Below are 27,925 nucleotides of genomic sequence, written 5' to 3'. Positions count from 1 at the left end.
CAGAAATTAAATAACATAATTTAATTCAGTCATTCTTTTTAATTTCTGAACCGTCTCTCATTTAAATTAAAAAAAAAAGAAAGCAATAACTCTTATTAACATACATACCTTTAAAAACAAAGATTCTGGAAGGGAAATTGCAATGGGGTGGGGGGAGAGGAGAAATGCCCCCTCCTCAAAACAACATCCAGCGAGCAAGACTGTCCGTTTCAAAAGTTTGTTTTTTTCCCCTAGTGTGTTGTGAACTGTCCCACAATCGTGCTATTATTATTATTATTATTTGTTACTGGCTGCATTCGGTCTCGGCTTCGGACGGCTACTTCACTTGATCTTCTAACAGATACACAATCAATTCGTAGGTCGACAGGACGATAGCCGTGTTCGGGATCTGCCTCATCAGCTGAGCAAAAAGTCCGCGGTAAAAAGCGAAATAGCCTTCTTCCTGGAAGACCAGACGGGCCGTCTGGAGGAAGGACTGATACTTGGTTCCTTCCTCGCGTAGCCTCGTCCGGATGACCTCTGGGGACAGGGAGAAACGAAATGTCAGGACAACAGCCTGCGTTTACCGTATTTTTCGGACGATAAGACGCGCCAGAGTATAAGACGCACCAAGATTTCAAAGACGAAAACAAGGGGGGGGGAAATAGTTTTTGGCCTCTGCGCGTCCGGTTTTTGCCCTCCCCAGGCCCCAAGGAGCACTCTGCAGGCCTCCCAAACCCTCTGCGCATCCCGTTTTCCCCAAAAATGGGCTCGGTTTTTTTTGCAAAAACGGGCCCGTTTTTCGCAGAAATGGGAACTCGCAGAGGGTTTGGGAGGCCTGCAGACAGTGGTGGGTTGCTCCCGGTTCTATAGAACCGGTAGTAAAACCGGCGTGAGGCTCCGCCAGAGGTGGGTTTCGGTAGGTTCTGACCAGTTCTGGGGAACCGGTAGCGGAAATTTTGAGTTTGAAACCCACCACTGGGCTCTGTCCACCCGCCCTGACATCAACGGTGATCTGTGCGCGCGCTCCCGTTGCAAACCGCTAGTAAAGGTAAGTAGAACCCACCCCTGCTTGCAGAGTGCTCCTGGGGCCTGGGGAGGGCAAGAACGGGATGCGTGAGAGATTCGAGGGGCCAAAAACGGGCCTGTTTTTTTGCGAAAACAGGACGCGCAGGGCGAGGTTTCAGGAGGCCAAAAATGGCGATATTCGGTGTATAAGACGCATCGACATTTCCACCCTCTTTTTTTGGGGGGGGGAGTGTATCTTATACTCCAAAAAATATGGTAAATTCAGCACTGATTGGGGGTGGCATAAAAATCTATAAAAGGACTCTATTTCTACAGGATAGTGAAAGTCTCCACCATTGTTAAGAGGGGGAAAAAACATTCCAAATCCAGAAAACATCTAAAAATTAAGCATCTCACGAGTTACCGTGAAGCACCAATTACGAACAAAATTCAAAATTCTTCTGTTGCACAGAGGATGCCAAATTTGACCACACTTACGTGTTAAAGACACCTGCGTCCTGCTTGATTTAACCACCCCCCCCTTTCTGTGGGAAAGTGCGTAGCTGTCTTGTTTTCTCTCACATAGGAACGCTGCTTGGAGGGGGAACGTTCCGGAGCAAGGTGTGCTCGGAACAATAAGGACTAGAAACCTGATTTTCACAACAACAAGAGGCAAATCCTTGGAGTGGTGCGGTGGCCAAGAGGTGGAACTCTCGCCTCAAAATCAGGAGGCTGTGAGTAGGTAGAGGCTGATATTTCTCTCTCTGGGCACACTGAGAATATATCTGCTGAATGAAACTCCGCACTGGTGACAGGAGGGCATCCGGCCAGTAAAACGCTCTGCTAGCTCCATACAGTTGCCCAGATTCCACCCCGCAAGGGATTATGGTGCGTTAAAAAAAGACGACGAGGCAAATCCTTCAATGATTGGCTTTGCTCGGTTAAATAAAAGGTTCTGCTAGGCCAGGGGGAAGTTTTAGAGATGTGGATGAAAACAGGAAAAAACCTACCGTGTGGGTAAGCGATGCAAGACGCGCATCCTTTGGAAATGGCAGCGGCAACCGTGATTCCGAGGAAATTGGTGGAATTCTTCTCCGGGTTTCCAGTGAAAGGGGACCGGCTGGGATCTTTTAAGAGTTGCTTCAATCTTTCATAAATAGCAAAGCAGATGATGGTCTCGGAGATGCCCGCGTAGGAGGCGGTGAGGCCTCGGTAAAAACCCCGGATGCCTTCGGAGCGGTAAACGTACTTGGCGCATTGGAGGGTGTTCATTTGCTTCGAGCCGCGGACTCTAACAGGCAGACAACGATCAGCAAATGAGTGATGGGTTTAACTAGATTTTTAAATAGTTCACCAGGGCCTATCCTGGTGTTTACAACTAGTTGGTAAATGGGGGATGCCCTCGTTGCCAGTTCTATCCCCCTTCAAAACAGAAATGTATCCCGTTCATCTCTAAAATTTAAGGCTTTAGCGCAGCATTTTCTCAAGCTCACAACTTTGAAGGTAGATGGACTTCAACTCCCAGAATTCCCCCAACCAGCTATACCCCTCCCTGCTTACTTTCTTTCTAGCTGCATTCTGGTTTTCACCATCCAGATGGGATTCATCAGGGAGTTCGTCACAAAAGCTGGAGAAGAGCAAAGAAAACCAGCAGAAAAGATGGGATCAGTCCTTTGAGGAACTTCAATCCCCAGGATCCCCCCTCCTCCGGTCAGCACGCTCTGGAGTGCAGGAGTGAGAATCCGGATTGTGCAAAACATTGTTGTATGTATGTATGTTCCAGCATAACTCTGGAACGCCTCAAGCAATTTCAACCAAACTTGGTACTCAGATGACTTACTATCTGGAAACAAATACTGTGGGGGTAAGACATCCCTGGTGTGTGTGTGTGTGTGTGTGTGTATTCCAGCATAACTGTGGAACGCCTGGGCCGTTAAGGAGAGTGAGTGCGGCGTCCTAGAGCGGCAATTGTTTGTGATGTCATGCGAGGGGGAAGGGAGAGCCTGGGCCATTAAGGAGAGCGAGTGTGGCGTCCTAGAGCGGCAATTGTTTGTGATGTCTGTTCCTTCGCAGCTTCCTCTGGAAAGGCAACCATGACGTTCTCCCTCCAGTGGAACAATGGGGAAGCGCCTGATGGATTTGGGGCAAAGTGCCAGGATGCTCGGTCCAACCGGAACAAGAACGAGCAAAGAAAGACGTGGTACCTGGGACAGGTTAACCTACCTGCGGAAGCCGCCGAAGAGATATGGACCATATTGCTGTTGGGTACGAAAACGTGGTTGAATTGCTCCTTCGCTCGGGAATAAAACGCAAAATAAACAGCCCTGCAAAGAGTCAAAACAAACACAGGTTGAGTCCTTGGTTTACAACCAAAGTGGAGCCCAAAATTTCTCTTGTTAAGCAAGGCATTTGTTAAGTGAGTTTTGGAATTGAAAAACCGCCTTCAAATTTCTACCTGGATGGCGCAACTCCAACCAGATTGGGCCCCAGCCCACGGAAAAGTGACTTCGGGCCCTCCTTTTCCAAAATGGACCTGGAAAACAAAAAAAAGGGGGGGGAGAGGGAAGAGGAGGAGAAACTTAAGCAGATTTGTTCAAAGCAACTAAAAACAGGATGGAAATATGCGTGCACAGAGCGTCAAAAACGTGGATAAATGGGATGTGATTACGTGCGGGTGGGCGGAGCCTCCCGCAGCCGCCGCTACCAGTTCGCCGAACTGGATAGAACCTGCTTAATACTACCACTGAACAAGATAGTCATTTTATCCAGGCTACAACAGGGTTTCGTTTTTGTAAGAAGTTAGCATCCATCCCTCTCCTAGGAAAATGAGATATTTTAGGAAATATTAAAAGGGCAGAATATTTCCCCTAAAAGGGAGGCAGAAACTCAGGCCCCACCTTTGTCAATGGGCCGTTAAGGCCTGGGCCAGTCTATTCTACATAACAAAGATCTACCTCCTTCAGGCAGGAGCCATAGTAGGAATTGCCCAAAAGCCCTTTCATTCCCATTCATCATCACCCAGCAAGAGTCAACCAAGCCTGGGAGACAGACAACCTACAAAGTTACCCCTGCATGACCCCATGGGAGTCTGACAACCAATCAGAATACAGGCTCAAATTCAAAAAAGCCCAGAGAGGGCATAAAACTCAGGCACTCTCAGAGTCTCTTCCCTTTTTTTTTCTCTTCACCCGAGATCAAGGCATGGGATCCCGCCCACCGTTAAAAACCTTTCTTTCTTTCCAAGCAGCCGCCATGTTTCCACCTGTGTCTTTTCTTCCCCACTTGGAGCTGAACCCAAACGGACATTCCTTCCGACACATTTATTTTTTTCAGCTGTTCACGGCTGGGCAAATACCGGCCAATTTCGCAAAAGACACCAGGCTGTGGTGCGGGGTCACCCCTAAGAATTCGGGGGTGGGTGGGTGTCTGTTTTAATCTGCGTTTCCAAGACATCCCACTGCTGGAGCGGGGAATAATTGTGGTTTTTGGAGCCGACGACGTAGGAAACACAAACCCTGCATTGTCTTTACAAGTTCAGAGGAGAGTTGCTAATTCCCATTTTCCGTGGGAACGGAGAGGTTTTTTTTTTTTAAAAGGGGAGAGGGGCCAGGAGGCTGCCAAGGAGGAGCACGGCTTGGCCTCTTATTATGTTAAACTGGCAACGGTGCCGGATTTTTTTTTTTTCTTTTTCTTTTAAACTTGCTATTCAGATTTATTTATCTCAGGCCAGAACTGCCCACCAACCTCCCTCTCTTTTCCAGCCTCCTTTTGCGCTTATATAATGCATGCAGACTCAGCAGAGATCACTGCCAAGGTGTGTGTGTAGGGGGGTATTTTTAAAACAGCCAAGCAAGCTTTTTTAATTTTTTTTTTCCCCTGGCATGGATATATGCCTTCCCTGAAAATGTTCCCTCTCTTTAAAAAATTGCACCGAGAAGCAATCAAGGACAATCAGCTGCCTTCAACATTATAAATATCGCCTGGCGTTTCTTTAAAAACTCCCTAATTCCCTAGATTTAAAACCAGAAATATTTCCATTGGGTGTTGTACCAGAAAAATATAATAAAGGGAACTGTGTATCTAATACGATATGTCTTAACAGCGGCCAGAATTGAATTTTCACAACGTTGGAAAGGTGTGGAGTTCCCTACAGAAGAGAAGATAATAATTATTTTTTTTAAAAAAATACTAGGACGTGCAGAAATGGATAGATGAACACTTGAAATTAAAGAGAAGGAAGATACGGAATATTTTGAAATATGGGGATTTTGTTTTTATCAATGGTTAACCAATAGAAACAGAAGTTAGAACATTTTGAATTAGAAGAGAAGGATTAATTTTACTATGAGGGCTTATTACGATATGTTTCTTATATGAATTAGTATTAATAATCAGTATTATTATGTTGAGAAAACACTGTTATATGACCAGTACTAATGAATATTATTACTATTGTGATATCAATGCTCAAATTGACTATAATCGGATGACGCACTGTTCATATAGATACTGAAAAAATCATAGAAAAATGATTTTGGGGTCTTCCACAATGTTTAGAAGTGGGGTTCTGAGTGCAAAACATTTAGGAATTTTTCTAATATTTTTTTCTATAGATTAAGATAGTATTCTTTCAGCCTTGGCCACTTTAAGACCTGTGGACTTAAGACATGGCTGGCCGGGGAATTCTGGGAGTTGAAGTCCACAAGTCTTAAAGCAGCCAAGGCTAAACAAACAATATAAAATCTTTCGATATATGCAAAGACCACACTTTTAAGACACTCACTTCAGCACCTGGAGGACACCTGGGGGCAAAGAGGTAGGACGGACCACGCCTTCGCCGCTGAGCGTGCCCAGATGGACCTGCGGATAATAGACAGCCCGGAAGGCCAACCTTGAGGACTGCAACCTTGTCTTGATCACTTCCAAAGGGCAGGTGAAGATGGCCCCCACTGTCCCACCGCATCTGCAACATTCAGCATACCGAAAAAGGAAAGAAAGACAAAACAAAAAAATCCAACGTTAGCGGAAGGAGGAAAAAAAAAAAAGAATTTTAATTTTTTTAAATGTATTGATTTAAAAATCATCATCATCATCATCAAACCTACTTTAAATACTAATTAAGGAGGCTAAGCTAGAAGTTAGGCTCACTTTATGTGGTGCAGAGTATCCTGAAAGCTTGACGTGAAGAAAAGAGAAAGCGTTAGGTTTAGTTCAGACCCGGCTAATGGCAGTTTTCCCTTCCTCAATTTAATGAATAAATCCATAAAATCAATATTTTAATTAAATCAATATAGCCGCCCACCGAACCCTAAGAAATTCTTCTATCTCCAGCTAACCCTTTGCCGGTGTGTCCGGCTGCGTGTTAACAATTTTATTTCTTAATAAATCTGTTTTTATCGGCCGTGTGTTTCTACGGATCACGATTTTCAATGTTTTTAATGCATTTCATGCTTTTATGTTGTAAGCCGCCCGGAGTCACTGGATACGAGATGGATGGCAAATAAATTTCATAAAAACAGTCGTCGTAAACTGAGGATTACCTACATCTTGCTTTTATTTACCTACGGCAGGAGTCAGCAACTTTAAACACTCAAAGAGCCACAAATGTCCTAACCGGAAGCCCCGCGTTCAATTCTGGAGCCAACCGGAAGTCTGGTTGCCCCCCACCATAGTGTCTCCTCCTAGTATGGCATCCTTTTTCCTGCTTTTATTACCTACGGTAATAAAGCCTCGCAGTGGCCTTCCTAAAAAAAATAATGCTAAAGGTTAACCAGGCGCTGTCTGGCGTAGTACTCCGAGGGCAAATATTTTCATTGGCGCAACCCTGCCGTGCAAATCCGATCTTTGGCCTCTTTTAGCAGAGTCGGAAATATCAGCAAAATCCAAAGTGGGCTTCAGGGTGCAGGAGCCCTGCCACTTTGGCCAGGACTACAAGGCCCCTCATCCCCAACCTCAGTTGAGCAGCAGTGTTCCAATATTTGAGGGGCTGTTTACTTTACTTTTACTTTTATTTAATTTGTATACCGCCCTTCTCCCGAAGGACTCAGGGTGGTGAACAGCCAACAATAAAATACATACATACAAAATTTAAAAAACAGAACTAAAATTGAATTAAATAATTTGGCTCATCTGAGCTCTGAGCTGAAGAAGCTTCTTGGACGAGAAGCAAAACGTCTTCAAAGAAAAAAAACAAAAAGTCCAGTTGCCTCTTGGAAAGAAAGCATCTTTGAGACGTCCATCACTGGAGGCTTTCAAGAAGAAATTGGACAACCACCTGTCTGAAATGGCACAGGGTCTCCTGCTTAAGCAGAGGGTTGGACTGGAAGACCTTCAGGGTCCCCTCCAACTCTGTTCTGAGACCTTCTGTCGGGAGGACGGTGCCTGCTATCCGCAGATCTGGTATGATGTGTTTTCAAAAAATAAAAAAAACCATATGACCAGGATGATGATATATATACGCCTGCAATTTGGCAGTTCGGTTCTCACCAGGCTCAAGGTTGACTCAGCCTTCCATCCTTCCGAGGTCGGTAAAATAAGGACCCAAATTATTGGGGGTGCAATAGGCTGACTCTGTAAACCGCTTAGACAGGGCTGGAAAGCGCTGTGAAGCGGCATATAAGTCTAAGGGCTATTGCTATATATAATGTCTCCTGCCTAGAACAGGGGTTTGCAACCTTAAACACTCAAAAGAGCCATTTGGACCCGTTTCCCACCGAAAAGAAAACACCGGGAGCCACAAAACCCTTCCCGTGCCTGACTATTTTTTTTTGAGCGGCCACAAAACTAGCCTATGTCGTTGAATTAAACGTTCTGTTTTCTTCTGAAACTTTTCTTTTCTTGGATTTATCCATGGTTGGCCTATGACTGCAATGATGCACTTAACAAAGAACATGCCAAGAAAGGTCGTAAAACGGGCAAAACTCACTGAACACGTGTCTCACTTAGCCACAGAAATCTTTGGGCTCCGCTGCAGCCGTCAGCCAAGGACTACCTGAAAAGAATTCATTCCAAAGCTCCCTTGTCTATCAAAACGATGTGCAGAATCTTTTAAAACGGGCGGGCAGCTATGGCCCCATTACGACCCTGTGGACTTCAACTCCCAGAATTCCCCAGTCGTGGCTGTCTCGGGAATGCTGGGAGTTGAAGTCCACAGGTCGTTAAAGGGCCCAGAGTTATCCAAGCCTTGTTTTCAAAGATTTTTGCAAATTAACCAGCAGTTTCAAAAATAAAATTCCACCCTTCACTGCCGGGAACGGATTAATGTTTAAGCCGTACCAAGCAAGTCCTGCTTTGAAGCAAGATCTGCGTTTCGGTTACATGTGCCAACTGGGGGAAAAAAAAAACAAAAACAAGCAACAACCTGAAATTGTTAAAAGAAAAAAAATCTCAGGCTGCATTCCCTATCATTATGCCTCATTATCAAATCCTTCCTGCCCAAAGTAATTATTTTCAAATCCGATCATAGGCTGGGACATCACTAACATTTCCAATTGGACAAAACGCAAGCTTGCCGGATTGCACAAAACGCGTGCCGGGGGGGTTGACCAACGCTGCAAGAGGTGTTGGGATTACACATCCCATCGTCCCCGCCCTGCTGGCGATTTAACAGCTGCGGCAAGAAAAATATTTCGGCTTGCGTGCGATGGATTGTCTGGAGCAAGGAAGAAAGCGGAAGCTGTTAGCTCTACTGCTCAAAGCAACAGAGACATAATTCAATTTAGACTAATAAGAGTTGGAAAGGACCTTGTAAGGTCATCTAGTCCAAACAGCCCGCTTACCGACTTCTGGTGGAATGGGAAGGCCTGTTTTTCACTCTCCCCAGGCTCCGGAGGCTTTCTGGGAGCCTGGGGAGGGTGAAAACAGCCTTCCCCAGACTCCCCGGAGGCTCTCCAGAGGCCGGAAACAGCCCGTTTACTGACTTTTGGTGGGATGGGAAGGCCTGTTTTTCACTCTCCCCAGGCTCTGGAGGCTTTCTGGGAGCCTGGGGAGGGTGAAAACAGCCTTCCCTATCTCTCCGGAGGCCGGAAACAGCCTGTTTTGTGACTTCCGGTGGGCCCGGAAGGTCCAGAAATTTAGCTGGTCGCTAGAGCAACGCTCATCTGCCCACTGATATGGCTCCGCGTGCCAACAGGTTCGCCATCACGTCCCTACACCATTTCGGACAAGATGGCAGTCCAGTCTCTTCTTGAAAACCTCCGGTGACGAAGCTTCCACTACTCCCGAAGGCAACTTCGGTTGATTGTTCTCACTGTCAGAAAACTCCTCCTTAGTTCTAAGGTGGAATCTCTCTTTGATCCGTTGGTTCCCGAAAAATGTTCTCCCACGGAAATGCAGATGGTGGCGGAGCACAACTTTCTACCAAATCACAACCCTGCACTTCCCACAAGTCCGAAGTCAGCACAAGGGCATCTTTCCTGATAATTCTGCGTTTTAGTTCAACCAGAAAATGTTTTGCTCTGGAGCACCGAATTGTCCGCGCTGTATCGCTGGAAAAATCCCATGTGTTTCATTGCTTAGATACCTTTTTTTAAAAAAGGGAAGCGTCTGGCTGTTACTAAAGAGATTTAATTTCCATCGTGCCATCGGCTTTCTAAGAAAGAAAATAACCGCACCACAAAGAAATCCTTATTTTACGAAGTTTGCACGCCATTAATTCCAGCAAAGCTTTTACAAAACAGACAAAATAGAAACGGACCTTTTCCGCATAACCGACGTTACTTGCCTCCAGTGACAATTATCCCTAAAGGGCAGACAGAAGTTCAGAATCACAGAAAGAGGGGGGAAAAAAAGAGAGAACGTGCCAGTGAGCCAAGCTACATTTCAGAAAACCATTTCTGTCAACTTTTAAGTCGGCCTATTTTGGGAGGCGGGGGAAATCACCCAATACAAGTCGAGTTTCAAGGATTTGGCAAAGGAAAGGAAAGCAAGGAAGCATTTCCTGTTGCTTCAGAGAACAATGGAATACGTTGGCAAGAAATTGGCACGCTTCAAAGCTTGGAAAAGCCATATTTTTCTCCTGCCAACCCCAAGCCACCGAAGAGTCGAAACTCGCGTGAGGACAGTCTCAAAGCTAAACTGAGCAATACAGTTTAGTCCCGAGCTTAAAAGCTATCCTACCTGTCAATAAAAGTCAATAGGACTTGAAATACTAAAACGGGCAAGAGATGATGGATAGACGCAGAATATAACTTAATATGGGATTTGTTTTATTAAAGACTAGAAAATAGAGCTAGAACCTAAAAGTTGGGAAAATGTTATGATGTGTACCATTATATGATAGAAACTATTATAGTTAGTACGTATAAGTAAATGTTAGAAGTTAAGACTACTATTATGGATATTTAAAAAGTAAAAAATAAGGGATGATGGATAGATACATAATACTTCTTAATATGGGAATTGTTGCATTAGTTATCATTAAGTGTTGTGCCTTATGATTCTTGACGAATGTATCTTGTCTTTTTATATACACTGAGAGCATATGCACCAAAGACGAATTCCTTGTGTGTCCAATCACACTTGGCCAATAAAGAATTCTAATCTAATCTAATTCTAATCTAATCTAATCTAATTCTAATCTAATCCTAATCTAATTAGTGGCTAATAATAGAGACAGAAAGTAGAAATTGGAAAAACACAACTTTGTACACTGCTACAAAATATAATACATTATAATTACAATATATATGCAAATCTGAGAAGCTGAAAGAATATTAATATGTATATTTAATTAATACTAGCATCGTCACCAAGATTCTGTATAGAGCCGCGATGGTGAACCTATGGCACGCGTGCCACAGGTGGCACGTGGAGCCATATCTGTGGGCACGTGAGCGTTGCCCTAGCTCGGCTCCAGCGCGCATGTGCGTGCCAGCCAGCTGATTTTCGAGCCTTCCAGGCCCACTAGAAGTCAGGAAATGGGCCGTTTCTGGCCTCTGGAGAGCCTCCGGGAGAATGGGGAAGGCTGTTTTCGCCCTCCCCAGCCTCCAAGAAAGATTCTGGAGCCTGGGGAGGGCAAAAAACGGGCCCACCGGTAACCTTTTTGCTGTTGCATGCCAAAAATGGGGGGGACTGCGGGGAGGGCTCACATGTGCATGCACGGGGGCGCAGGACGTGGGGGAGGCCATTGAATTATGGGTGTGGGCTTGCGCGCGCGTGACTCCCCCGCACTCCCCCCGCTTTTGGCGCGCGACAGCAAGAAAGTTAGCCATCCCTGGTATAGGGTAAATTGACCCAGACAATGTACTGTTCGCTAAGTATGTGGAAGGAAAATAAAATAATAAAATAAAATAAAAGGAGCCTTGGTGGTGCAGCGGACTAAAGCGCTGTTAAGTAGCGCTTAGCTGCCCAGCTGCCTGCAATTACTGCGAGTTCAAATCTCACCAGGCTCAAGGTTGACTCAGCCTTCCATCCTTCCGAGGTAGGTAAAATGAGCACCCGGATTGTGGGGGCAATAAGCTGACTTTGTATAAAAAAAAGAACACCGCTTGGGGGGGGGGGCGAAAGCCCTACTAAGCAGGTATATACAAAAGTATGTAGGCTATTGCTTAACGCATTGTAAGCCGCCCTGAGTCTCCGGAGAAGAGCAGCATATAAATCGAACCAATCAATTAATCAATCAATAAACTATCCTAGCTGGACTTCAAAACATCAAGCCCTTCAGTTCACCTCCAGCTAAAGCCGCTTTGCAGCCACTCGTCAAGTCAATCGTTTGGAAACAAGATTTATTCCGGGTTGATCTTTCCTCGATGAAAAGATCTAACTCGTCGATTAGCGGTTCCCCTTCGGAACACCGTGAAGTCTTTCTTTCACTCCGGCCCCGTTACGCTTTCAAAGCACAAATTGCTCAATCCAATTTGAAGGGAACACCTGGGAAGAGATGACCTTTTTACGCAACAGCCAAGGAAGTCGCGTGGAACAAAACACAGCAGGGACACAACCCTTTTTAGGACACTGTGTTTCAAACGGGAGAAATGCAATAATCAGGAGTTGATGGGTGTGGGTATGTGGAACCATTGCCAATTGAGCAGGAAAAAAACACACACACACACACACAATCTTAGAAGGCCAAGGAACAAGTGTGACACAATCAGAGGGACGTACTCTTCCAAGTTTGCTATTTGCAAAGGGCCAAAGTGAGAAGTTGGGTCTTTGCCAACAGAGTGAGGGATTTGCAAGGGCTCCATTATTGTTATTTAAGATTTAATCTTCAATTCGATTCACAGTCTGGGACTGGTTAAAAACTTCACAGTTCAAGTCCTAACCAAGGACCTAAGAACTGTTAAGGTAATGTCTGAGTAAAAGGTAAAGATTCCCCTCGCACATATGTGCTAGTCGTTCCTGACTCTAGGGGGCGGTGCTCATCTCCGTTTCAAAGCCGAAGAGCCAGCGCTGTCCGAAGACGTCTCCGTGGTCATGTGGCCGGCATGACTCAACGCCAAAGGCGCACGGAACGCTGTTCCCTTCCCACCAAAGGTGGTCTCTATTTTTCTACTTGCATTTTTTTTTACGTGCTTTCGAACTGCTAGGTTGGAAGAAGCTGGGACAAGTCACGGGAGCTCACCCCGTTACGCGGCGCCAGGGATTCGAACCGCTGAACCGCCGACCTTTCGATCGCCAAGCTCAGCGTCTTAGCCACTGAGCCACCGCGTCCTACTAGTACAGGGGTCAGCAAACTGCGGCTCTGGAGCCGCATGTGGCTCTTTCACCCCTCTGCTGCGGCTCCCTGTCACTCAAAATATGCATCACAATCGCCAGCCTGCAATTTATTGAGTTTTTCAACCCCCGGTAGGCCAACCATGAATAAATCCAAGAAAAGAAAAATTTCAGGAGAAAAGGCCGCTCAAGAAATAGTCAGGCACGGGGAAAGGTTTTGTGGCTCCCGGTGTTTTCTTTTCTGTGGGAATCAGGTCCAAATGGCTCTTTGAGTGTTTAAGGTTGCAGACCCCTGCACTATAATAATAATAATAATAATAATAATAATAATAATAATAATAATGATGATGTTGAGTATGTTTACTTTTTCTTCTTCTTCTTCTTCTTCTTCTTCTTCTTATTATTATTATTATTATTATTATTATTATTATTATTAGCAGTAGTAGTAGTAGTAGTAGTAGTAGTACAGTAGTCCATGAGATGGTTTTCTTGGCACATCAAGACTCTGCAGAGATTCAGAAACGGGGGTGGGTGGGAGTTTAGAAAAAGCAGCTTCTGGATGGGGAAAAAAAAAACCTTGACAAAGCTCCCCTTTTCTCTTTCTTTCCCCCAGAAGTATTTCAGCAACAGGGAGGGTGAGAAAGTAATAAACAGCAGCTACATCCAGGGATTAAACTAGGAGTCTACACTGATGCCCAGAGTCACAAGTGGAAAACAAAGATAGCAACTGCACTCCAGAAATACACACTAATCTTTTAAGAAGCCTTTTCCCCTACCTCTGCGGATTCCATAATCTGTGGGTTTCGTAACCTTATTATCACAGTAATTTCATAATGATCTCCCATTTAAGGAAGCGTCTGCGAATCAGATAATGACCCGCACATAACATATTGATATTTTATTCTCACTGCCCATTCATTCGTCGCTTTTTAAAATCCCTGGGCTGAAAAACTCTGATTTTTGACAAGAACATCCATCCACACTACATATAAAGACTACATACTACTGGCAGACAATTTCCTGCCTCTAATTATAACCTGTCTGCTGAATCAGTTACTTCCCCCCCCCCCCCAGACAAACCGGTGGGGCATTTCGTCAAGCCGTCAGTCGCCTTTTGCACAACATCCTTGATTTAAAAAAAAAAAAAATTCCCCTTCCTTTCGTTTGTTGTTTCAGGGTGTGTTGTGTTGTGTTATGCAAAAGCGGAGAAAATCTTTCTCGGAAAGGAGGATGCCACAAGGTGATTTATTGGCTTCTGACGCCCATGAGCACCTAAGGCAGGGGTCAGCAACCTGCGGCTCTGGAGCCGCATGTGGCTCTTTCGCCCCTCTGCTGCGGCTCCCTGTCACTCAAAATAGGCATCACAATGTGCGACACCCGCCAGCATGCAATTTATTGAGTTTTTTCAACCCCCTGGATTTATTCAACCATGAATAAATCCAAGAAAAGAAAAGTTTCAGAAGAAAAGGCCGCTCAAGAAATAGTTAGGCACGTGGAAAGGTTTTGTGGCTCCCGGTGTTTTCTTTTCTGTGGGAAACGGATCCAAATGGCTCTTTGAGTGTTTAAGATTGCGGACCCCTGACCTACGGGATCTGATGCAATGGGTGATCTACTAGATCGGGGACAACCTGGAGATGAGAACAAGTTGGAGAGGAAGGGGTGATGGTGGGGGGCCCAGTGCAGGGATCGGTCCTGCAGTCCCCAAACCCCCAGGATTTTTTTTTCTGACAGCCAAAGGTAGACTGCTACTGTCCATGGGAGATCAGCATATAAAGTATTTTTTTATTTTATTTTATGTCAAATTTATATACCGCCCTTCTCCCTGAGGACTCAGGGCGGTGTACAGCCAAAGTAAAAACATAAACTACAAACATTAAAATACAATTAAAAAGATATATATATATATATATATATTTGACCCCATAATTCAAATAAAAGTATGGGGTGGGGGGAACAAATGAGAAAGAAGAGCCCCAAGGAAGGAGGAGGGGATGGGGGGGGATCAGAAAATCGGGGAGGGAGGAGTAGGATTTAATCTGACAAGGAGAAAGAAGGGTGGAAATTCTCAATGAAAGAGGGGGGGGGAGAGGAAAGGAGGAGGTGGCTCAGTGGCTAAGACACTGAGCCTGCCGATCAAGAAGGGTGAGCAGGGGGGTCCGACTAGATGACCTCCAAGGGTCCCTTCCCACTCTGTTACTGTTCCTGAATGAAGAAAAGATGGGGGGGGGAGAGACAAAAAGAAATGGGGAGAGAAGAAGGGATGAATGGGGAAGGGGAGAAAAATTATGAATGGGGGGGGCCGTGGGAACCGAGGGGAGAATTTATGAATGGGGGCGTGGGAAAAAGGGAGGAAAGCATGAATGGGGCAGAGGAGGCGGCGCAGGACTCACCCCCCGGCGAACAGATGAAGCAGCGTGCTCTTCTCCGACGAGACCCCGGCCATTGCCTGCCTGCCCGCCCCCCCCCACCTCGCCCCAAAGCCGGCCTCGGTCCTTCCCGGCGCTGCGTTACGAACTGCCGAAACTCCCGAACTGCCAGCCAAAGGATGGCCTGGCTCGCTACTGCGCCTGCGCCGTTGTCACGCGATGCCGGCGCCGGGCTCCACGTGCGGAGCGAGCCAACCACGAGGACGGCGGAGGCGCGAGGGGGGAGGGCGATGACGCGGAGGGGCGCCGAGGGACGCGATTGGCCGGGCTCGGGAGGGAAAGGCGGGGAGGGAGGGGGGTGAGGCGAGGACGAGAGCCGGGAGGGTGACGCAACAGAGGCCGGCCCGGCGTCACAAAGGAAAGGGGCGGGGCTCCGCGGAGGGGGCGGGGCTCGGTTGTTTTTTTTTTTTTTCCTTCCTCTTCTTATGAATGGGGACACCGTGGGAAGGAAGGTAGGGGTGGGGGGGGTGAGCTGGTGGGGAGTTTCCGTATTGGATGGATTATTCGTGAGCCCCAAAATAAACATAAATTAAAAAAAAAAAGTTGGAATCGCAGCTCACCGCTTGGTCCCCTTTCCCAGGGATGTGTGGGACTATGAGTGACGCCATGCGCAGCTACGTGGCTGGCTCTCTCTCACTCTCTTCCTCTCCCCCTCCCTCCCTCCCTATCCCTCCCTCTCCCCCTCCCCTCCCTCTTTCTCTCCTCCCTCTCTCTCCCTCTCTCTTCCCCTCTTCCTCTCTCTCCTCCCTCTCTCTCTCTCCCCCTCCCCCTCTTCCTCTCTCCTCCCTCCCTTTCTCTCCCTCTCCCCCTCCCCTCCCTCTTTCTCTCCTCCCTCTCTCTCCCTCTCTCTCCCTCCCTCCCCCTTCCTCTCTTCCCTCTCTCTCCCCCTCTTCCTCTCTCCTCCCTCTCTCTCTCTCTCCCCCTCCCCCTCTTCCTCTCTCCTCCCTCCCTTTCTCCTCCTCTTCCTTCTCTCTCTCCCTCTCCACCACCCATCCCCCTCTTCCTCTCTCCTCCCTCCCTCTCCCCTCCTTCTCTCTCCCCCCTCCCCTCCTTCTCTCTCTCCCCGTCTCCACCACCCCTCCCCCTCTTCCCCTCTCTCTCCTCCCTCTCTCCCTTCTCTCTCCTTTCTCCCTCTCTCTTCCCTCCATCTCTCCCTTTCTGTCTCTCCCCCTCTCCATCTCTCTCTCTGTCCATCTCTTTCACACCACACACACACACACACACACACACACACACACACACACACACAGGGAGAGCTTTGTCTTTAGTCCCACACACTAGGTTGTCCTGCTCCATTGAAGCTGGTTTTCCAGGGAAGGTCAAACAAAGAAGAAATGAGCACCTAAGGCTAAGCCATGGTTTGCAACAGCCCATTCTATCTTAGGCCAATATTTGTTCAACCTGGGCAACTTTCAAAAAGGGTGGACTTCAACTCCCAGAATTCCCCAGCTAGCCATGAATCATAGAGTTGGAAGGCATCCAGAACGATCACCTCCTATTTCAGTGTTTCTCAACCTGGGCAATTTCAAGATCTGTGGAACTTCAACTCCCAGAATTCCCCAGCCAGCATGGCTAGATGGATGGACGGACGAATGGGGAATTCTGGGAGTTGAAGTTCCACAGATCTTGAAATTGCCCAGGTTGAGAAACACTGAAATAGGAGGTGATCGTTCTGGATCCCTTCCAACTCTATGATTCATGGCTGGCTGGGGAATTCTGGGAGTTGAAGTCCACCCTTTTTGAAAGTTGCCCAGGTTGAACAAATACTGGCCTAAACTTCTTCAAGTTTGCCAGAGTGGACAAACAGTGGCTTAGAAGGTGACTCAGCCAGAGTTAATAGTCCCTAATGCTACAATCTCTCTTTTAAACATTTAAAACATAAAAATAAAAGACAGAACAGTGCATTGTGGGAAGCCGCCTTTGCAACGCACCCTTTTGCCTAGAGGCGCATTTCCTGGGAAAGAGGAACATGCGAACTCGGTGTCACATTGCAACTCAATCCGGAGAGCCACTGGGTTGGGTGGGGGCACGGTTGGTCTGGCTCAAGACACTTAGCAAAAGGAGAAGTGTGTTTGTGTGTGTTTGTGACCCATACACACCCTCCCTCCCTGCCTTTGGGGGAAGAGGCAGAGGCAGTTTGTCACAGGATCCCTTGGAAGGAAGGTCAACTCGGAAGGAGACATGAGAGATTTGCCAACTGCTGGCTTCTTCATAAACAAATTAGAAAAATGCATTTAAAACAAAAAAAAAAAAATTCATACCGCAGTAAAAAAAACAAAACACCACAACCAAGTTATTTATCCAGCCACTGTTTGAGGTTGGATAATCTGTTCGTTATTTCCCTGGTTATTTTAATGTCAGCCTTACAGTAACAGGAACAGAGTTGGAAGGGACCTTCGGAGATCATCTAGTCCAACCCCCTACTCACGCAGGAGACCCGTGCTAGGGATTCGAACCGCCGAACTGCCGACCCTTTCTGATCGACAAGCTCAGTGACTGAGAGACAAGCTTGGTGACTCAGAGCCACCTAGTCAGGCTCCCAGGATATTAAAATTAAAATTATGTAATGTTATCTAATGTTAGGTTCTATTTAATTGGGCCAAACTATGTTATAATAATAATTTTAATTAGCAATTTTATGATGTTTGTGTATCTGTATTTTTCTTGACTGTACACCGCCTTGAGTCCTATGGGAGAAAGGCGGTATAGAACTATAATAAATAAATAAAATCTTTTTAATTTTATTAAAGTTTCTTTTAAAAAAACAAACAAAAACAGATATTTACACCTTCTTCTTTTCAACATCTTCGCATCAGTAAGCCATATTTATACATTTTCTCTTTCTTAATATATCCTTACACATATATTTCTAGTATATCATATATATACCGTTATAATATATTCCATTATTCTAATTATTTTATTTACATTTGACATAAACATGTACCTAATTTCCTTTCCACAATTTTTATATCTTCCCATTTGTTTCTATATTTCTCCAAATTTAACCATTATTTAGTCTTCCTTTTTCCCTCTTTCCCCTCCACACTTTCCTCCAACCATTTATACCATTTCTCCCAGACTAAGTAATATTGTGTTTCATCTTTTTCTTGTATCTCCTTCACGAGCTTATCCATTTCCACAGACTCCATGATTTTTTTAATCACCTTGTCTTCTGATGGTATGTCATTGTTTTTCCAGTTTTGGGCGAAAATTATTCGTGCTGCTGTAATTATGTGAATGATTAAGTATCTTATTTCTTTTTCATATGACCCAATAATTATTCCCAGTAGGAAAGTTGAGCCAGAGGAATTTTAAAACAACTGGCTCTGAATAATAATAAAAAATATATATCTGAAATTCCCTTTACAATCGCTTCCTTAAATCCTTGTTTGTTCTCCCCCAAAGCTGATAAGGTTCCCCAGCATAAATATCCCAGACATTTGCAAGACAAGATAACATGTCTTGCTTCATTCAAGTTCATAAATGGCATTGTTGGTCTTTGGGAGGTCATCGGAATTTAGGTGAGATAAACTTGTTTGCAGACCCTGTTGATTTAAGGATCTTGTGATGATTTTGAAAGGCTCTTTCCTGGAGGCAAACATTCTTCTGGGCAGATGACTTTAAAACCTTCACCTTTGGGACAGTGGCATATTTCCCCATCAAGTGCTTAAAAATAGTTTTGTGTTGATGTCTAAGTCAGTGAAACAGGCAGAATCTTTGGTGGTGGTGGTGGTGGAAAACAGAATTTGAATTCCAGCGAGGTTTCAAGAATTATGATTCCCATACGCTTGGGGCATGTGTTTTGAATAATAAGATGATTGAATAAAAAGATGAGACAGTCGACCACCTGATCAGTGGGCGCAGCAAAATTTCACAAACCGACTACCTACAACGCCATGACCGCGTTGCTAAGATCATTCACTGGAAATTGTGCCAGAAGTTTGGATTTGAGTACAGCAAAACCCAGTGGGAACATCAGGCTGAGAAAGTTTTAGAGAATGAGAAACTCAAGATCTTGTGGGACTTCAGGATTCAGACTGACAGGCACTTGGTCCACAACACACCTGACATAACAATAGTTGAAAAGAAAAAAAGTATGGTTCGTTGACATTGCAATACCTGGTGATGCACGGATTGAAGATAAGCAGCAAGAAAAAAATCACAAAGTACCGGGACTTGCAAATTGAAGTTGAGCGACTGTGGAAAAAGAAATCGTGTGTTGTCCCGATTGTAATTGGAGCCCTTGGAGCAATACCCAAAGGGCTACCCCGCTATTTAGAAATTCTAAATTTGCCGGACTTGAACATTTTGACTCTACAAAAAACCACCTTACTCGGAACAGCTTACATCCTCCGACGATACCTTAACAGTTCCTAGGTCCTTGGTTAGGACTCGAGCTGCTGAGCTATTAACCAGCCTCAAAGGCTGTGAATCTCACTAATGATTAACTAATAATAATAATAATAATAATAATAATAATAATAACAACAACAACAACAACACATCTTTATTGTCAGTGCACAAGACATGTACAATGAGATTGGTTGAGCTCCCTCATTGCACCACCCCACAACACAATACAACTCACAATGAAGACAGAAAATCCCTAACCCAATAAATCATATTAACAAACACCCAGTCTTATTGCAACCAGTGTGAACATTACAGGTTGCGCCGGGCCTGCAGTCCAGCATACTAGAATAGAATAGAATTCTTTATTGGCCAAGTGTGATTGGACACACAAGGAATTTGTCTTTGGTGCATATGATCTCAGTATACATAAAAGATATGTTCATTAAGAATCATAAGGTACAACACTTAATGGTAGTCATAGGCTACAAATAAGCAATCAAATCATACTAGGAAACAATTAGATAGATAGATAGATAGATAGATAGATAGATAGATAGATAGATAGATAGATAGATAGATGATAGAATTCTTATTGGCCAAGTGTGATTGGACACACAAGGAATTTGTCTTGGTGCATATGATCTCAGTATACATAAAAGATATGTTCATTAAGAATCATAAGGTACAACACTTAATGGTAGTCATAGGCTAGAAATAAGCAATCAAATCATACTAGGAAACAATCAGATAGATAGATAGATAGATAGATAGATAGATAGATAGATAGATAGATAGATAGATGATAGATAGATAGATAGATAGATAGATAGATAGATAGATAGATAGATAGATAGAAGATAGAATTCTTATTGGCCAAGTGTGATTGGACACACAAGGAATTTGTCTTGGTGCATATGATCTCAGTATACATAAAAGATATGTTCATTAAGAATCATAAGGTACAACACTTAATGGTAGTCATAGGCTACAAATAAGCAATCAAATCATACTAGGAAACAATTAGATAGATAGATAGATAGATAGATAGATAGATAGATAGATAGATAGATAGATAGAATTCTTATTGGCCAAGTGTGATTGGACACACAAGGAATTTGTCTTGGTGCATATGATCTCAGTGTACATAAAAGACAAGATACATTCGTCAAGAATCATAAGGTACAACACTTAATGGTAGTCATAGGGAAACAGTCAATATAAATCTTAAGGATACCAGCAACAAAGTTACAGTCATATAAGTGGGAGGAGATGGGTGATAGGAACAATGAGAGGATTAATAGTAATAGTAATGCAGACTTAGTGAATAGTTTGACAGTGTTGAGGGAATTATTTGTTGAGCAGAGTGATGGCGTTCGGAGGAAAAACTGTCCTTGTGTCTACTTGTTCTGGTGTGCAGTGCTCTATAGCGTCGTTTTGAGGGTAGGAGTTGAAACAGTTTACGTCCAGGATGTAAGAGGTCTGTAAACTACTACATAGTTATGATGTTATTTCTCATTCAGGAGTCTGAGAGCCCATGGATTAAAAACTGTTCTTCAGCCCGTTTGTGCGGCTGGCTATGCTTCTGTATCTCCTCCCCGACGGTAGGAAGCTTTTTAAGCTGATCGATAGCCAAAATCAAGAATAGTCCCAAAACTTCTCCGACCGGTTGTTCCAATGTAGAGAATAAACACATCCCACCCCAGTGGCCAATACCAAAGGAAAAACACGTTTTCACCACTGACTTTTTGGACAACACCAAAATGAGGCTTCCCGGCCCTTCTCTGCCAAATAATTATTTAGAATCCACAACCTATTCCCTGCAAGAGGGAGAAACTGGTTTCTCCACTCCGGAAAGCCTGTGAAATAAATAATCTTTTAACAAACGGGAGAAGGGAAATGTGATCCGTACTAACACACCGACTTACGTGTCAAGAGGCAAAGGGGAACTCCCAGAAAGCGAAGAGGGCAGTGAAGAAAATAGACCCCCCCCTAAAAAATGGCCTCTGCCTTATTTTTATTATGTACCAAGACCCTAGTCCTCATGATTGTGAATTTTAAAAGGCTGGCTCTAATTACCTGCAGGATTCACATGTAGCTTTTGCTAGTGTAAATTTCATTCTCCCACCCTCCTGGGAGAATGAAATATTTTGAGAAATATTAAAAAAAATAAAAAATAAAAGGTAGAATATTATATTTCCCTCAAGGAGAAATGGAAGAAAATACGCTCATAAAAGACAGAAAGCAGACTCAATCTCCCTGTCTCCTCCAAATAGATAAAGAGGAGGCCGCTTTTAGAAATGCAGATTTGGTAATCCATTCAAGAGAGGATTAAAAAGCCTCAAGGAAACCATTATCTAGGGTTTAATTACATTTGTTAAACAGGATTCAAACTCCAAGGAAGCCAGCAACTTTTTAGACTCATTGCCGGCCTTCGGGAGACAAACTAATTAAAACCAAATACACAAAATACACAAAAGAAGCTTCTCAATGGCAAAACGCCGTAGGGGGAAAAAAAAAACCCCCGTAGAAAAATCCATGTACAGAACTGACCGAACCAGTTGCTCAGCTCATCCAATTTATTTATTTATTTTTATTTGTATTAGTTTGTGAAACATGTACAGGATAGCAGGTATGAATATGAACATGGACGTGAAGGAGGGAAATGAATACAAATAAATGGCAGCATAAGACTTTATAGCGGTTTTTAAAGTTACCCATGTAGCCAGTTTTGAGATTTTTTTTTCTTGGATCGTAGCTTTCTTATTGTTATGGGTAATTTGGATTTTTTTTGGCTTTAGGGGCTTTTATTGGTACGTATAGGTCAGGGCTCTGCAACCTTAAACACTCAAAGAGCCATTTGGACCCGTTTCCCACAGAAAAGAAAACACCGGGAGCCACAAAACCCTTCCCGTAGTTGACTATTTCTTGGGCGGCCGCAAAACTAGCCTATGTAGTTGAATTAAACGTTCTGTTTTCTTCTGAAACTTTTCTTTTCTTGGATTTATCCATGGTTGGCCTACCGGGGGGGTTGAAAAGCTCAAAAAATTGTGTGCCGGTGGATGTCGCACATTGGCGGTTGTGACGCATATTTTGAGTGACAGGGAGCCGCAGCAGAAGGGTGAAAGAGCCACATGCGGCTCCAGAGCCGCAGGTTGCTGATCCCTGGTATAGATTAATGACTCTTTGACTTGGATCAAAAAAGTGTTATCACGGTTTTCTCTACAGTATTACAACCTGTGAACAGAAGGTGCCAATCAAGAGATGCAGCGATGAGATCATAGTTGGCTTTTTTTTAAAGTTATAACTTGGAGTCCCATCATCCTGACCCTCTTTGCAGGGGCATAAATTGAGACAAAAATCAATCGTGCTGTCTGTGGTCACCGTTGGAAAAAGGTTCTTTAACTTGTAGGCCGTAAATTGAGTTTAGACTGTTGCAGAAGATGAGATCTAAGCAATTTTTTTTTACTACCGGTTCTGTGGGCGTGGCATGGCTTGGTGGGCGTGGCAGGGGAAGGATACTGTAAAATCTCCATTCCCTACCCAATCCAGGGGAAGGATACTATAAAATCTCCATTCCCTCCCCAATCCAGGGGAAGGATACTGCAAAATCCTCATTTTCTCCCGATCAGCTGGGACTTGAGAAGCAGAGAATAGATGGGGGCTGAGCTAGTCAGAACTTTTACTACCAGTTCTCCGAACTACCCCAAATTTCTGCTACGGGTTCTCCAGAACTGGTCAGAACCTGCTGAAACCCACCTCTGGATCTAAGCAGTTGTTGAGCCTAGTATTGTTTGTTACTAACTGTTCCATGATCATCATCCATGATGATGATCTATGATGATGTTACCATCAGCCTCCAATGTTTCCAAGTGTCTTTCTCCCAGCTTGGAACAGAACCAGATGGATATTTCTTTCGTTAGGTTTCATGCAGCTTAATGGGTTACGTAAATCCATTTTCTGTATTGCACCCGCAAAATTTTGTGCAAATAGAATTAAGGGCCAGCGTTCTGACTGTGGGAGACTTTAGGATTGTCCATTGTCCCGTTGCAGGATTTAAGGAACCAAGAAGGAGAAACGTAACTTTTCCAGCTCTTCCCCAAAGCATGCTAAAAGAGGCACATAGATGGACTAATCTGGAATTATTTGTGAAACACAGAGGATAAATAAACTAAGCTTGGCCGCTTTTGGCGACGCTAAGCAGGATGAGACCTCTGGATGTGTTCCATGAAAAAAACAAAAAAACAACCACCACAAATTCCCAGAGCTTGTAAACTAGAGTGGGAAGTTGAAATCTCATCCCGGAATCTTTGAGCCTCTCCGACAAATAAACATATAAAATAAATAACATAATCAGTAGGTGTAATACCTAGAGCCGCCACCGGAGGGCAGATAAGGCTTAAGAAAATAAAAACCTCCGTCCCCCCAAATTTAAAATTTAAGGAAAACCATAAATTTCCCTTTACACTTTCCACCCTTGTGACACTGGTGCAAATTTCTCTTTGACAACGCCAAGTCGCTACGCAGCTTCAGAAACACACCAAGGAGTTGGCTGAAATGTTTCACAAATGGAAACCTCAGAAAGAGAAGAGTTCAAATGATCAAATCCTCTCCTTTTTCTTATATACAGACCGGGGTGGGATTCAGCTAATTTACATCTGGTTCGCCCAAACTGGTAGTTGCAAGGACTGTCTGGCCCCGCCCACCCCACCCCTCCCAGGAGTCTCCACGCGGCCCATTGTGGATGCCAGGTAAGTGCAGCACCTGCGCAGAGGCTCTGGGAAGGCGAAAAATAGGCCTCCCAGAAGTCCCAGAAGTCTGGAAATGAGCCCGTTTCCGGCCTCCAGAGAGTCTCCGGTGCCCGGGAGAGGCAGTTTTCGTCCTCCCAGAGCCTCAAGGAAAGCCTCGGGAGCCTGGGGAGGACGAAAACACATCCCCCCCCTGCTGTCATGCAGGAGGCCAAGGAGGCCACGCCCACCCAGCAACTGTGCAGAGAACCGGTTGCTAAAATTTTTGAATCCCACCTCTGTATACAGATAAGATATTTAGAGTAGGAGAGGAATCTAAAGCGAATATTTGGGCCCCATCGGGACTGAATCTCTTCCTTGGTTGCATACTTCTGTTCCAGCATCCATATCTGGCTTTTTCCCCCCCCCCAAATTTGCAATATTTTTAATAGTCCTTCAGGATTTGAACCCATCACTTTGGATCTACAGTCCTAGCCTCACCTAATGAATTTTCTCTCCGCTAGCTATCGGCTCTGGGTTTCCAACAGATAATCCTCAACAAATGGGAAAATATTGACTAGAGGAATTGATTTTTCTCCCTCATGTGGCAGCTGTTAAGGTGGACAGAATCAATGCAAAAACTAAAATCAGATATATTTTTTTTGTCACTTTATATTGCTGAATTAATCACCAAGCCCAAATATTTTGTTTTTCCAAAGTGACAGGCTGATTTTATGTCACTTGCCTGGTAGGAAAAAAAAACCCTCTGCAGAAGATTTTAATTTGGTTTCTTCAACTGTTTCTTTTTTAAAAAAAAAAAAAAAATCAGAACAAAAAAATCTGGGGCAGCTAGTTTTTCCTTTTCCGCTAAGGTGTTCGACTTTCTATCTCCCAATTTCATAAAGATGTTCATAAAATAAATAAAGGAACCAATTAAAGGTATGAATCAATTGATTGTGGGGATGTTTGCTCCCCACGATGTAATTTCTTTCCTTCCTTCCTTCCTTCCTTCCCTCCTTCCTTCCCTCCTTCCTCCTTTCTTTCTTTCTTTCTTTCTTTCTTTCTTTCTTTCTTTCTTTCTTTCTTTCTTTCTTTCTTTCTTTCTTTCTTTCTTTCTTCTTTCTCTCTCTCTCTCTCTCTCTCTCTCTCTCTCTTTCTTTCTTTCTTTCTTTCTTTCTTTCTTTCTTGTTCCACCTTATTCTGTATTTCACACCCACACATGTTCATGAGAGACTGCGTTGATTTTTATCTTTTATTAATAAATCCTGCAATGGTAGGCCATCCTTAAAAAGCAAAGGAAACACCATCTGTTTCAAGAAAACAAGCCAAACACAAGCATATATAAAAAAAAGCAGCCATTTCTAAGTTTTTCCAAAGCAAACAGCCGAATGCAAAACAGGGCTTATATTTTAATGCAAAGAAAGAGGGAAAACACACCCGCTATAAAATTCACTCAGTGCAATGAAGGCTTCGTGCCTCTAAATTTTGGAGTTTGTTTGTTTTTTTTTTAAATTATTCGGGGTGAATATATATCCAGCTTGGTGAGTTTAGGAGTGAATCTCTCCGGTCAAACCCTTAAATGAATATATTTAATAAAATCAGGTGAACTGTCCTGCTGGAGATAACAATATCCAGCTTATACACCACAACAGGTTTTGCTAACCACACCAGAGGTGGTATTCGGTTCGAACCAGTTCAGGCAAACTGGTAGCGGCGACTGGCGTAATACGGTCCTGTTTAGCCACGTTTTCGAGAGCCGGTGCATGCGGGAAAGGCGCGCGGGTAGCAAACTGGTGGTAGGAATATGTGAAACTCCCTGCTGAACCACACTTCTGTTTAGCGATGGCAAGCTTCGCCCGTTTAACCTCTCATCCACCGCTTCTCCCGTTTCCTAAATGAATTCAAATCCTCCCTAAAACTCTGAAAACTTTCTTGCCCGGTGGCTAAAATAGGCTCGGCTTTTCTAAAAGCTGCCATTCAACTCCCAAATGGTACATTCACACCCCCGGAGGTTAAAAATACCCCCCAGTTGTGTCTAGACTGTGGATAAACTGCACCTTTGACACCAGAAAGCTAAAAATAAAAGAATTGTTTTCGATGTCTGGACGGAAAGCAATTGGGCAGGAATGAGACAGAGGGACCCTTTTCAGGCTTCAGGGCCAAAAGAAATCCTTCGGCTCCCCCCACCTCCATTTTTGGGGGGGGGGGCTTCCTCTTTTCAATGCCCCATTGAGCAAGCTGTCTCGCTGCCTGGCTGCATCAAGGCAACATTTCATTCCGTGTTTTTTTCCATGTCCCCGAGCGTCATGCCGATGACCGTGCCTTCTCTGAAATCCTCACGTGTTTCCTTCAGTGGCATCACACGTTACACCCTTTTAATTAATTCCTTGATTGTATGCAGGTCCATGAACTTGCCCAGGCTGCACCCAAAGGTGCTTTTCTTCAAGAGGCAACTGAACTTTCTGGTTTTTCCACGAAGACGTTTCGCTGCTCATCCGAGAGGCTTCTTCGGCTCCGACTGGACGTCGGAGAACGGAAGGATTTATTACCCCTCAGCTGGTCCTTTGCATTCTCGTTAGAGGGCCGTTGAGGCCACTTGGGGGTTCGTCTGTGTCCTCAGGGTCACCTTAGTGGTGCAAATCAGTGGTGGGTTCCTCCCGGTTTAGCCCGGTTCCGTCGAACCTGTAGCGGTGACAATATGATGTCACCGAACCGGTTCTGCCTCCCTCTGCTCAGAAAGGTTCTGCCCCTTTCACCTCTGCTCAGAGAGGGCTGTTCAATTTCGACATAGATGGCTTCTTTAACCCCACTTTCCAAGAAGTTACAAGAAGGCTCCACACCCACGCCCTTGGGCGTGAATGCGACACTTCTGTGCAGAAGCATCCGGGCAGGTGGGTGGAGCCTCCAGCCACCACCACTACCCATTCACCCGATCCGGGATGAAACTGGTAGCAACCCACCACTGAGTCAGAGCTGAAGAAGCTTCTTGGATGAAAAGCGAAAGGTCTTCAAAAAAAAAAACAAAGCATGATTTTTCAGGATGCTTGTAATATAAGCCCTATCCCCAAAATAAGCCCCAGTTAAGATTCAGCCAGATGGATGCATTTATTTATTTATTTATTTATTTATTTATTTATTTATTTTATCGGACTTATATGCCGCCCTTTCTCCACAAGGATTCAGGGTGGCTCACAGCAATAAGCAACAAGAAGTCCAGATTAAAATTCAAACAATAAAAGAAACTAAAATTCCCATTAGTACCGTATTTTCCCCAAAATAAGACCCAACCAGAAAATAAGTCCTAGCATGATTTTTCAGGATGCTCGTAATATAAGCCCTACCCCCAAAATAAGCCCCCGTTAAGGTTGTCAGCCGGATGGGTGCATTTAGTACCGTATTTCCCCCATAATAAGACCCAACTGGAAAATAACCCCTAGCATGATTTTTCAGGATGCTCGTAATATAAGCCCTACCCCCCAAAATAAGCCCCCGTTAAGATCGTCAGCCAGATGGATGCATTTAGTACCGTATTTCCCCCCAAATAAGACCCAACTGGAAAATAAGTCCTAGCATGATTTTTCAGGATACTTGTAATATAAGCCCTACCCCCAAAATAAGCCCCCGTTAAGGTTGTCAGCCGGATGGGTGCATTTAGTACCGTATTTCCCCCAAAATAAGACCCAACCGGAAAATAACCCCTAGCATGATTTTTCAGGATACTCGTAGTATAAGCCCTACCCCCAAAATAAGCCCCAGTTAAGATCGTCAGCCAGATGG

At 44.5% G+C, this 27,925-nt stretch overlaps 1 protein-coding gene across 1 annotated transcript; it reads right to left on the bottom strand.

The window, feature by feature from the left end:
- Positions 1-41: 41 nt before the first annotated feature.
- SLC25A33 (solute carrier family 25 member 33) lies at positions 42-15,085 on the bottom strand. Its single transcript, XM_070956039.1, has 7 exons — positions 15,033-15,085; positions 5,771-5,950; positions 3,443-3,520; positions 3,211-3,311; positions 2,548-2,614; positions 1,998-2,278; positions 42-519 (listed from the first exon to the last, which is right to left on the bottom strand). The coding sequence occupies exons 1-7, from the start codon at positions 15,083-15,085 to the stop codon at positions 317-319; spliced, it is 963 nt and encodes a 320-aa protein (XP_070812140.1). The 3' UTR covers positions 42-316.
- Positions 15,086-27,925: the final 12,840 nt, after the last annotated feature.

Source organism: Pituophis catenifer, unplaced genomic scaffold (assembly GCF_029215685.1).
Source record: "Pituophis catenifer annectens isolate HBS135680 unplaced genomic scaffold, rPitCat1.0.hap2 SCAF_18, whole genome shotgun sequence".
In the NCBI taxonomy this organism is placed as follows: Eukaryota; Metazoa; Chordata; class Lepidosauria; order Squamata; family Colubridae; genus Pituophis; species Pituophis catenifer.
The sequence above is the reverse complement of the archived record's forward strand: the minus strand, read 5'-3'. Positions and strand labels throughout refer to the sequence as shown.

Bases quoted from the DNA above. Each gene is read 5' to 3' on its own strand.
- SLC25A33 (XM_070956039.1), bottom strand. From the start codon at position 15,085: ATGGCCGGGGTCTCGTCGGAGAAGAGCACGCTGCTTCATCTGTTCGCC. The intron at 3,312-3,442 runs GTAGAAATTTGA...GACTCTTTGCAG, and splicing joins GTTGGAGTTGCGCCATCCAG to GGCTGTTTATTTTGCGTTTT. The intron at 520-1,997 runs GTAGGTTTTTTC...CCCTGTCCCCAG, and splicing joins TTGCATCGCTTACCCACACG to AGGTCATCCGGACGAGGCTA.